Below are 13,139 nucleotides of genomic sequence, written 5' to 3'. Positions count from 1 at the left end.
AGAAGGAACTTATAGACATTGGATAGTCATGAAAACACCACAACAGAATGGGGTTGCAAAGAGGCTCAATCGCACATTGCAAGAGATGTCAATGTGTATGCCATCATATGCTGGATTGGGTAGAGAATTGTAGGCAGAGTTAGTTGCAACAGCTTGCTACATTTTCAATCGGTTTCGTCATGTGTCTCTAATTGGAGATGTAACCTATTGGGTATGGTCAGGGGGACGTGTAGACTATGAGAAACTCAGAATCTTCGGGTGCATAGCTTATTATCATGTTAGTGAGGGATAGACTGAAGAAAAAGCCAAGAAGGCAATTTTCTTGGGATATACATCAGGTGTAAAAGGCTATTGTCTTTGGTGTTTGGAAGATTCCATGTTTATAATCAACAAAGATGTTACTTTTGAAGAGAACTCCGATGTGGCTTCTTCGAAAGCTACATTCCCAAATGGTGATGACATTGAGACGATCAAGTTGTAGGTAGTTGATATAGAACCTAAAATCAAACAGGATTCTAGTCGTGTTCACGAGGAAGATCATGGTGGTATTCACGATTATATTGAACATGAGACGGTTCAGCAAGAAAATGTACACAAAGTAGAAGAACAAGAGCTCGGGGATAATTCGGTCTCTACTAGGCCGACATGAGCATATAAGAAAGTTCAAAGGTTGGGGTCTGATCAACCCTTGAAGCACTACAAACAAGCAGATTTAGTTAAGTGTGGACTCACAATGGTGGAAGATGAGCCAGTCTCTATAGAGGAAGCTATTTAGAATGAAAATAATGAGAGGTAGTTGGTTGCGAAGGAAGAAGGGATGGAGTCTCTTTGGAAGAACCAAACTAGGGAGGTGGTCTCATTGCTCATAGGAAAGAAAGCTATTGATTGTAAGTGGGTGTACATGAAAAAGGAGGATCCTTCCGAACTCGGTGGTACAAGGTACAACGTGTAACATCCAAAAATATGGTCCAAAAAAATTTGTTTTTATAATAGATGAAATAGTATTTTCGTATATAATCCATACATCTCAACCAAATCAATGTATCAAAATCAGAGTAATATCAAATGCATAATTGCCATGGTGTGTGCGGTGCAGTCAACTTGAGCCCTTCCCCTTGGACCGGAAGTACCTGAAACACAAACTAAAATCCGTAAGCACAAAGATTAGTAAGTTCCCCAAGATACAAATACCAAACATATCACATAACGGGCCCCATCCAAAGAGATACGGTCCCCGCCCACACTCGGATAACAGGCCCTTCCCAATAAGATATGGGCCCCGGCCACACTCGCATAACGGGTCCCGCCCAATGAGATTCAGACCCCACCCACACTCACAATATGGGCCCCACCCAGATAAGCAAACATATACAAACACATATAAGTATCACACAGACAACAAGTATATCAACATAATCATCAAGGGTCGGCCTTGGTGCCTTAGACCCTCTAAACTCGATGAGGAAAACTCACCTCAAAAAGATGAACAAAATGAATGATCCCTGACTGTTGGTCCTATAGCTCCCCAAGCTATCAATTACCAAATGAAAGCTAATTTAGATTTGGGATCTACATCATAACCAAAAATCCCTACTTCGGGTAAAAAGAATATTATACCCCTATCATAACTTCGTCTAAGAATGAAACCCTAAATCACAATCCAATGGCCCAAAAGTTAAATAATCCATTAAGGCCCAACATATGGCCCAATTTCCAATTTGTCCCAATCCCTTCACATGGGCCTTAGCCTAAGTCCCAATAATGCTTCCCTAGCCTAAAGATTCGATTCCAGATGGCCCACTAAGGCCCAAGACACAAAGTCCAAGAAAGTAGCCCATCCGAGGCCCAAAAGACGTAGAGTCCAAATCCATTGAGTACATTGGACGTACTCAATTGTACGCTAAGTGTAGATGCTACGTGGATTGTACGATGTACGTACTAGCTTTTACGCTCAACGTACTCACCCATTAAGCCATAAACCTCAAAAGTACTTAAATCCTTAAGACCTAGGGTTCCAGTCATAGACCTGAGTCATATGAAGTATCTTAAACCATAAAATCATAAACTTGGTGGCTTTTCATGCCCCAGATGAGCCAAATCTCGAAATATCAAACACTACTTCCATAAAATGAATCCAAACTCATGCATGGATGATTCATAGCCTCAAAGATGGTAACTTTATGACTCAAGGACCAAATGAACACCAAGAGTATCAACTCTAAGCTCCATAAATGACAATAACTCACAATAACTCATATATGGGACCAAAAAGACCCAGAAACTCAAACAAAGAAGATCTAAGCATTAACAAAGCAAGTTCTGAGCTTTATACGTCAAATGTGTGCCAAATGAAAAAGATAACCTGGATCTTCTAGCTCAACTCCAACAACTCTCCTTCACCAACTTCTTCTTCTTCTTTCTAAGGCACAAAACTACCAAAAAAATGCACTCCACAAGGCCAAGAACACACCAAGATGATAAAGGGGTCGATTTCAAGGTTTTTGGACAAGAGAGGTTGATAAGGAGGCTAACACATGGGACTTAATGACATTATAGAGGGCTTGAACCCTAAAAATTAGGATTTTGGTCCTGACCACGTACGTTGCACGTACCTCCTCGTACGCTAAGCGTACACGCATGCTGCCATGTTCCTTAATGGACCACTACCCCCGCGTACACAAGGCTTATGCCTAACGTACGGCCTCATCAAGCCCACTCAAATAAGGCCCAATACCACTATGCCTACACAACTTTCATAATTAAATAATTAGATAAATGATTAAATAATTAAATAATACCTTGGAACCATCGAGCCTTACACAAGGAAAAAATAGTAGCAAAGGGGATTGCACAAATGGAAGGAGTAGACTACAATGAGATATTTTCTCTGATAGCGAAACATACTTCCATCTGGGTGTTGTTAAGTGTTGTTGCTCATGGTGATTTGGAGCTGGAACAAATCGTTGTAAAAACTGCTTTCTTTCATGGAAAATTGGATGACAGAATCTATATGCATCAACCTAAGGGATTCAAGGTTGTTGATAAGGAAATTCAAGTATGTCGCCTGAAAAAATCACTATATGGATTGAAGCAATCTCATTGATAGTTGTACAAGCGATTTGACTCTTTCAAACTGAAGCATGGGTTCTCCAGAAGTCTGTATGAATTTTGTTTTTACATGTGCAAGCTTCATGGAGGTGATCATATTTATCTTCTTTTGTATATGGATGACATGCTTATTGCTTCGAAGAGCAAGGTGGAGATATATAGGCTGAAATATCAACTTGGTAAAGAGTTTGAGATGATAGACACATGAATTTCCAAGAAAATACTAGGTATAGAGATTAGAGAGAGAGGTCGAACCATCGATTGTTCTTGAGCCAGAAAGGCTACATTGAGTGGGTTAGTTCGATGTTTGGAATGCAAGATGCGAAGTCAGTGGTGACTCCATTGGCTCCACATTTTAAGATCTCTTGTAGACAATCTCCCATTACATTGGAAGATAAGAGATACATGGAGTATGTGGCTTTTGCCATTGTAGTCGACAGTTTGATTTATGCCATGGCGTGTACATGTCCATATATTTCACAGGCGGTCACTGTGGTCAGCAGGTTCATGGCGAACCCAAAGAAGGCTCATTGGGAAGATGTGAAATGGGTCTTGAGGTATTTGAAAGGAACCACTAATATTGGTTTATGATTTGGTGTAAATACATGTCACATTACTGGATTTATGGATTTAGATAATTCTAGTGATCCAGATAGATGTTGATCTACTATTGGTTATGTGTTCAATAGGGCCAAATCTAGCACTCTGAGATTATTCAATTCTGATCACATGTGGCGTGATGTATCCACCTAATGGCTAATCTCCCATCATTCAGAGTCCCACAAAGCACAAAGCAAGCAGTATTCGGACACAGGAAACTACTCAAGTAACTTTATTCTCCTAACGAGAAACTGTTCCAGCATACAATGCTGAGCTCATACTACTAGGCATAACCTAAACATGCTATCCTATTACTGTCTACTCAATACTAGCATGCAATTCTCATAAGATGAAGTACATAAAGCAGGCACATAAGGCATCATTCCAAGATCCTTAGTCCTGTTCTAGCATGCGGTTCTTACTGAAATTGATAAGCATAATATAAACTTGTATGGGTACTTTGGGGAATACTTACTTGAGCTCGGCCAGTCGCGCACATCACACATCTTGATCTTTCTTAAAACTCTTTAAATTAGCTTTTAGAAAATCGTTTTCTTTGTAAAAATCTTTTAATCCCTTGGTTTGAGTCCAAACACCCCGGAAGGTGTGTCCGAATCCCTCAAACCAGGGCTCTGATACCAACTTGTAACGACCCAAATTTCAAGTCCAAAAATTTCACTTTTAATTAATCGACTAGTAAAATTATTTATAAGAAAACACCTTCTAAACATAACTTTTCATAAAAACCACAACTCATGTCTAAAACCATTTACAAAATTAAGAATAATGTCAGAGTACAATCCCAAGAAACTCTAGTGCAGAAAACCGACATGTGTGTGTGTGATGTGTCGCTACCGCGCCAGCTCCTTCCCCTTCCCTGAAGAGGTACCTAAAACCAAAACTATAAACTGTAAGCACGAAGCTTAGTGAGTTCCCCCATCGTACTACATACCATACAATCACATAACAAAATATACTGCCGGGCAATTCTGGGGTGCCCGACCTACCCGGTACGACTATTCTGGGGTACCGACCTACCCTTGCGGCCATTCTGGCATGTCGTCCTACTGGTGTCGAGCCATTCTGGGGTGCTGACCTACCCGTCGGTCCTAACAACCGACCCTCGGGGACTATTCCACCCCCTACTGCTACTATTGCATATATCATACTATCAGACATATCTGGGGTGTTCGAACTACCCTTCGGTCGTAACAACCGAACTTGGGGACTATTCCCCTCCTACTACCACTATCACATATAACATATCATGCCAGCATATAAACATATCATCACATACTATCAGACATATCTAGGGTATTTGACCTACCATTCGGTCCTAACAACCGAACTCTACCACTATCACATATAACATATCATGCCAGCATATAACATATACGGTAGTAGCAAACCTAGATGATATAACAAAGACAATCATCTAACATACAACTCCTACTGGTGGGCCGACATTGTGGCCGTAGACCCACCGCTACTGGAAGGTAACTCACCTCGAACAAGTAACTGCTGATAATCTGTGTGGGAATTCTCTGTCTGCTGCTGCTCTGGAAATCCTCCGGCTACAATCCCCACAAAACACTTATTTAGAAACTGACATCTACTCTTAGGTTAAAATGACCATTTTACCCCCAATCAAGTCCAAGTCAAAGTCAACATCATGTTGACCCGACTCGCCGAGTTGGGCCGTCAACTCGTCGAGTCCCTATCCCTTTACACGACCTCATCCATGACTCGACTCGTCGAGTTTGGCGATGACTCGACGAGTTCCTCTTCTATAAGAACATCGAATGATCCTTCATCCGACTCGTAAAGTTGTATGAACAACTCGTCGAGTTCACCTTCATCTGATGAACAAGTCCTAACATCGACTCGCCGAGTTGTATGAACAACTCGTCGAGTTCATCTTCAATCTTAAGGAGATTGTCTTGGACTCGCCGAGTCTGTTCTAGCACTCTTCGAGTCCTATGAATTCCAGGTCTAAGGCTAAGTCCAAAGCGTTGGGTCGCTCCTTCCGACCTTCTACAGTTCTTCTAACACCCAGATGAGTTCTTTAGACCCTCAACAAATATGGGACATTATGCCTTCGACTCGTCGAGTCCCAAGAACGGACTCGCCGAGTCGATAACGTCCACACTCTAACTCCTCGGTTTCTGATGTACAATCTTGGACCAAAAGATAGATCCAAGCCCTTAGGCTCGATTTAGCATGTAAAGTTACAAAATTTACATCCATGCATGGAAGAATGAGCCCAAATGGCTCAAAAAGGGACTCCGAACATGCATGAGGCTTTCCATGGGTTCTAAAACAGTTGCTTTCCGCCTTAGGGTCCCTCAAGAACCCTGGATCTGAAACCCTAGCACTCAACCATGCTTGCAATCATGGTTGGTAGCCAAAATGGCTCTTCTTGTTTCTTCAAGCTTTCCTTCCTTTCTTAGATCACAAAAGCACAAAAATCACTCAAAAGGCCTTAGATCTTCCCTCACACGATTGGGGTTTGCTATGGGGGTCTTCTGGGAGCAAATGGGACGATGGGTGACTGAATGAGATGTTTAAATAGGGTGCAAACCCTCATATTAGGGTTTTTCTCCAGCCAGGGCCTACTTGTCGAGTCCGAGACCCGACTCGCCGAGTCCATCACTTAAATCCCGCGTCCCGTCCCGCTTCTACTCGGTGAGTTAGTCCTTCAACTCGCCGAGTCCAAAGCCAAAAATGCAAAACATTTAGATAAAAATAAAAGAAGTACGTACCAAGAACCAGGTGCTACATATGAAGGTGCATAAAGATGAGAACCCACCAGACGTGTTAACCAAGGTGGTACCAGGTGGCAAGTTTAACCACTGCTTAAATTTGCTTAATATTTATCAATGTTGATTGCCCTTGAGGGTAATCGCCTTGTGGGGCGGTGTCAGGGTGAGGTGGAGTTATCACCCATTGGAATGAACTACGGTGGCTTGATCCAAGATGAGGGTATGTAGGCAACCATGGTTAAATGGTGCAACCGGATTGAGTTTTACATATCATGGAGTGCAATTTCTTCTTTGGTGTATCATCCAAAATTTGAGGTCTATCAAATGTTGTTCGAGGTGGAGAATTGTTGGTAGTTAGATCAACTGGTTTATTTAGTGAGCCTGAGACAACTGTATTGAGCCTGAGTCAGCCAATCCAAGTAACATAAATTTATGGCCCAACTATTTTGGCCCAAAGTTAAAAAGTCCATCCTTATTTGTAATGTAATTCTCAGTGAAGAAAGTTAGGGTTAGAGTGTGTGAGAAGAACATCACGTATTATAGAGGGAAAAGTGAGGTCAATTGCTTAACCTAATACAAAAGACTCTCTCTTGTGTGGATGTAGACAAATTTGTTGAAGCACGAAATCTCTTGTTTCTTTCTCTATGTACATTCATTGCATGGTTGTTGTCATTGTTTGATTTTGGGTCCAAAGGGCAAAAACAGGAATCTAAGATACACAAGGTTAGTTGTTGTTTTCCTTTTGATTTCTGCATTGTTTTTGCTGGAACAACAATTCACATCTGGTATGCTTGGGGAGATGATGAAATTTGCCAGAAGACCTATATCCAAAAATACAAAAATTAAAGTGATTGAATATTATTTTTAGTGGATCAATATCTTTTTCTCATTTGTACTTCTTTCGCATTTGCTCACATGGCATGGCATGTGCATTTGGTTTTTGAGAGAAAATGACGGAAAGTTAGTGAACTTTTAGTTTATAACATGTTTTCCTTTTTACGTGATTGTTCTGAAATCTGAATGCCTCTTCTTGATAACATAAACTTTCTATTGTTATTCTTGTAGTTTATTCAGGTAACTAGATGTACCCTTGCATGTTATTAGTGCTTCTATCCTCCGGGCTTCAACAATAACCCATAACTCATGAATCTGCTGATGGTCGTCTTCTGTATTTTTGTCACCATTCTGTTAATCATGTTCTATATTCTTCGTGTCGACCAGTTATTTGATGTGTCTGAGCAATATTTTGCCAGTCAAGAACAAGAGTATGATTCCGACCAATATTCAGACTATCAATAAGACTAGATTTATTGATGGATCACTAACAAAACTGGGTGATTTAATTTTTTTGGTTATATACAACTCGGATATACAACCACAATAAGGTTTATTTCTTGGATTCTCACTAATGTTTTCAGAAATAGCGTATGAAATTTGGATGATCTCAGATATTGATTTCAACAATGCAACGATCCTAGAATTGGAAAATTCGTCGTGGTAGGGGGATTTGGCAGAAATTCAAGATAAGTCGCATATATTTATGTTGAATAGTTAGGATCAAAACTGCAAGCTCTAGTCGTCGTCTTTAGGAAGTAATTCCATTACTTTTTTTTTTAGTTGGTATATTGGAATTAATATGGGTCCATGTTCCCGTGTAACTGTAGTTATTGCTTGCTTTTAGCTCTTTCCCACCCTTTATTAGGATAATAAATTAAATATCTTTGTGCTACTCCTTTATAGAATGGAAAATTGACTTTTCACCTTAATTTCTTTTTGTTGTATTCATTTGATTATTTTTTTACACATCTAAGAGGTGTTCACGTATAAGACCATCCGTTATACCCACCACATACTACATATGTTGTGGGTGTCATATTAGTACCACATTCCACTACCACTAACATGAAATACCTACCACTAACACACCACTCCACATCATTATTTTTATTTTTTTTAATTCAAAAATACAATAAAATTACTTTTTTTTTTAATTCAAAAATTACAATAAAATTATATTTTTTATAATTAAAAAGCATTCATTTTTTTAAAACTATTTTTTCATTAATTATAAAAATAAAATAACAACTTTAAAATACATTACTTAGTTAATCTAGAAAAAAAAAAAAACATTACATTAATAAGAAAACGAACAAACGTATATATAAAAATCCTAATCGTCGTTCATGCTATGTTGGTACAAATGTTCCGCGACATCTTCTCGAAGATTGAAACACGTTTCACTGTTATGAATTTCAACAACTCGCTCTAAAAAAGCATTCGTTCCGGATACGAACTCCTCAATTGGAACGACAACGTCGTTCGGATCATACGTGCAAATCGCTCGACCTTCATCTTCAATAATCATATTATGCATTATAATACATGCTAGGACCATTCGTTTAATTCTTTCTTTATCCCAGAGTCGTGTAGCATATTTCACTACATGCCATGTTTGCTTAAGGACTCCAAATGCCCTCTCGATATCCTTTCTCGCCGATTCTTGTTTTTTTGTAAAAAAATTTGCTTTTTCACTTCGAGGAACCGAGTATGCCTTCATCAATGTAGAATAATCTGGGTATATCCCATCACCAAGGTAGTAACCGTATTTGTACGCGTGCCCGTTTACCGTGAACGTCATATCAGGTGCTTTGCCGGTCCAAATATCGTTGAAAAGTGGAGACTGACCAAGAACATTAAGGTCGTTGTTAGACCCCGCTACTCCAAAAAAGGCATGTCATATCCACAAGTCTTGAGATGCAACAACTTCTAGGATGATAGTTGGTTCACCTATATCTCATCGAGTGAACTGACCACGCCATGCAGTTGGACATTTTTCCCAAGCCACATGCGTACAATCTAGACTGCCAAGCATACCAGGAAATCCATGCCTCTCTTCATGAGCCGAATATAATCTCTCAATATCACGTTGAGTAGGTTTACACAAATATTGTTCGTGAAAAACCTCATAAACACATGCAGAAAACCAATCTACGCATTCAACTGCGGTCCTCTTGGATACTTTCAAGTATTCGTCAGATACATCAAATGCTTTACCGTATCCCAATTACCTAAGAGCAGCCGCGCATTTTTGTATACTACTAAAACCCATTCTTCCTCTAGCGTCGGGTTTTTGTTTGAAAAAATCATAACGAGATTCTAAAGCATTACTAATACGTAAAAATATAGCCTTATTCAGACGGAAACGACGTTCGAATGAGTCGTCATTATAAAAACAATTATCGGCAAAGTAATCACGTACCAATAAGTCGTGTGCGGCTTGGCGATCACGATTGACGACCGCCCTTGTATGCGCTGCATTCGAACTTTCTTCGGCGTGAACGTGTTGCACAACATTGAAGAATGTCTCGACGAATTCTACGTCGTCATCCGAGTCAAAACTTTTTAAAAATTCCATACGTATTGTGGGATCCATGTGTATGTGTTTTGTGGTTTTAGAGAATAGAATGGGGTGTAAATTTTGGTATAATAGAAGTGTTATTTATAATTAGTAAATTGTGTTTGAAAAAAAAAGAAACGGCCAAAATAGTCGTTCAACGGCCATAAAATCGAACACCAATCACCATTCTCGTTTGAATCTGTCATCGGGAACACGACTGACAATAAGCACGACCTACCACGAACCACCGGGGCGGTGTGCACGAGCGTGGTTTGTGGCCACCTCAACCACGAAGTGCCTCGTGGTTAGTATACCATTCGGCCTAACTGATATGACCGACTATTACATGTTGTAGCCGGACATAATCGCCATATGTAAATACTTTCAACAAGTTTGTTACGTAGATGTGTACAAAAAAAGAAGTTACTCAAATATGAACAAAACGAAAAGGTAATTACCCAGATGATTCAATTTCCCTTCTTTTTTATTTTACCTTATAATTTTTATTTGATATAAAATTTAACCTAAATGGTAAATATTTTTGAAAGCACACTATTTTTGATAGGAAAAAAACACATCATCATTTTATAAAATTTTATTATTTACGATATTAAATAAAGAATAAAATTACCATGTATACATGTAATAATTAAGAATATATGATGGCATACCAACTCAACAATAAATATGGCAATCACCATCCACGTTACACCCACTGTTTACACTGACAACTATGTCAACCGAATCACTTGAGACTAAAAGTACCAATACACAATTTAAATACTACTTTTTAATTTATAAACCAAACAATCTAAGCTAATTAAATGTGCTTGGTAGTGTACCTAATCGAACAATAATATAGTAAGTAAGTAGGGTGCCGAACACAAGGCGAACAAGAATGATTAACAGCTGAAAATTCTACTTAAAGCTAACTAAGTTAAAAGCAAGTAAATAGGGGGAAGGGGGGGGGGGGGGGGTTCTCTGGTTTGCAAGTGCAGATTACTTAAAAGCAATTATCACCAAACATATTAACTAACAAAAAGCAATCAAAATTAAAGTTCAAGACAATATATTAAAGATACTCCCATTTAGATACGATTCATTTTACTCTTATGGTTGATTTCTTGGAAAGTGCAATGGATTAAGTTGCTGTTTCTTAGCTCTGATGATTCAATTTCCCTTCTTTTTTTTATTTTACCTTATAATTTTTATTTGATATAAAATTTAACCTAAATGGTAAATACTTTTGAAAGCACACTATTTTTGACAGGGAAAAAACACATCATCATTTTATAAAATTTTATTATTTAAGATATTAAATAATTTATTAAAATTACCATGTACACATGTAATAATTAAGAATATATGATGGCATACCAACTCAAGAATAAATATGGCAATCAACATCCACGTTACACCCGCTGTTCACACTGACAGCTGTGTCAACCGAATCACCTGAGACTAAAAGTACCAATACACAATTTATATACTACTTTTTAATTTATAAACCAAACTATCTAAGCTAATTAAATGTGATTGGTAGTGTACCTAATCGAACAATTGTATAGTAAGAAAGTAGGGTGTCGAACACAAGGCGAACAAGAATGATTAACAACTAAAAATTCTACTAAAAGTTAAGTAATTTAAAAGCAAGTAAATGGGGGGAGGGGGGGGGGGGGTTCTCTGGTTTGCAAGTGCAGATTACTTAAAAGCAATTATCACCAAACATATTAACTAACAAAAAGCAATCAAAATTAAAGTTTAAGACAATATATTAAAGATACTCCCATTTAGATACGATTCATTTTACTCCTATGGTTGATTTCTTGGAAATTATAATGGACTAAGTTGTTGTTTCTTAGCAATTCATAAGTTGACTAAAATTTATGATCAAAAGACTAATATTTTAGTAAAACAAGTTCATTCATTCATTGATCGAGTGAAAAAATAAACAAGAATACTAGTGTTAAGTTTGAATTATGCTAGACTTGAACATTGACATTAATGGATAAAAACATCAATTCCATACATGAATGTTCATCATATAATAGCTTTCAGATTATTTTACCCAACTTTCTATTTAACTTGGGTTGATGATCAAAACATTAGTCTTATAACTTTGATGATCCTGAATTCATAAGATTCAAGTTTACCAAAACAGAATGATCATCTAATCTCAGTAAAACTTAGCAATAAACAGAAAATGGAGTTATCATTAACACAAAAGGGTCTTTATCAAGCTATCATAACAAAAAAGCAACTAACAACCACCCATAATCCATTAAATCAACAAAGTCATAAAGATCCTCTACTCTAAACAGAAGTTAGGGTTTTTAGCCCATAACTATTGGAAACAAACAATAAAAAACGAAGTTCACTTTGAAAAGCATGATGAAAAAGACAGTAAAAAAAGGTTTAGAAGTATGTTGCCTTAAGATCTCTTCAAAACTAAGCTTCAAACAAAATCAGAACTCTCTCAGCCTCCTAACACATCTCTGGTCTTCAAAAGTCAAGAATAACTTGCAGCTTATGGTAGGGTTATATATATATATATATATATATATATATATATATATATATATATATATATATATATATATATATATATATATATATATATATATATATAGTTTCTAAAATCTGCTTCGCATGCCGTGCTAATAGGCTTTGCGATGTGGCTACATATCTTGACGCCGTGGGCTTCAAAATTCTTTAGTTCTTGAATTTCAGTTGACTCGATCGAATTTTCCTTCTTTCAGCTTTGCATTTTGCTTCCTTTTAATCTCGAGCAGGTATTCACTGCTACAAAATAGATTTTAAACATATTAAGCAACTTTTGTCCTTAGGTAAGAACAATTATAGCTAAAAATATTAAGGTAATGCACAAAATTTATTAATAAATATGCAAATATCAAAATACCCCACCCCACACCTGACTTTTGCTTGCCCCCAAGAAAATTGATTTTATTATCATTATACCATCACAAGAAAACCTTAGCTAACAATATTGAACAAGACAATCCATTTTGATCTCATCCATTACGTCGAGACCGTAATGCATGTCTTTGTGTCTCATATTCCTAAATACTTCCCTAATCATAAATACTTACAATCCTCATAAATATTTCCCAGTTATTTTGAACAACATTCATTTTATGCATACCTCCGAAGATATCCTCATAAATCTTTCTTAATCCCAAGGTAATTTTTGATTAAGCTTGCAATCATATATATAGAAAAATAACCTAAATAATAAAAATTAAAATAAAATA

General features: G+C 37.5%; 1 protein-coding gene across 1 annotated transcript; it reads right to left on the bottom strand.

The window, feature by feature from the left end:
• Positions 1-8,640: 8,640 nt before the first annotated feature.
• Positions 8,641-9,108, bottom strand: LOC128129038 (uncharacterized). The gene has a single exon (XM_052767748.1). It carries the CDS (start codon positions 9,106-9,108, stop codon positions 8,641-8,643), a length of 468 nt encoding a protein of 155 aa, XP_052623708.1.
• Between the last annotated feature and the right edge of the window lie 4,031 nt (positions 9,109-13,139).

This window comes from Lactuca sativa, chromosome 9 (assembly GCF_002870075.4).
Source record: "Lactuca sativa cultivar Salinas chromosome 9, Lsat_Salinas_v11, whole genome shotgun sequence".
Lineage (NCBI taxonomy): Eukaryota > Viridiplantae > Streptophyta > Magnoliopsida > Asterales > Asteraceae > Lactuca > Lactuca sativa.
This window is presented reverse-complemented; position numbering and strand designations above follow the sequence as displayed.

What these genes read in the sequence shown, in the direction of transcription:
- LOC128129038 (XM_052767748.1), bottom strand. Translation starts at nt 9,108, where the DNA reads ATGACGTTCACGGTAAACGGGCACGCGTACAAATACGGTTACTACCTT.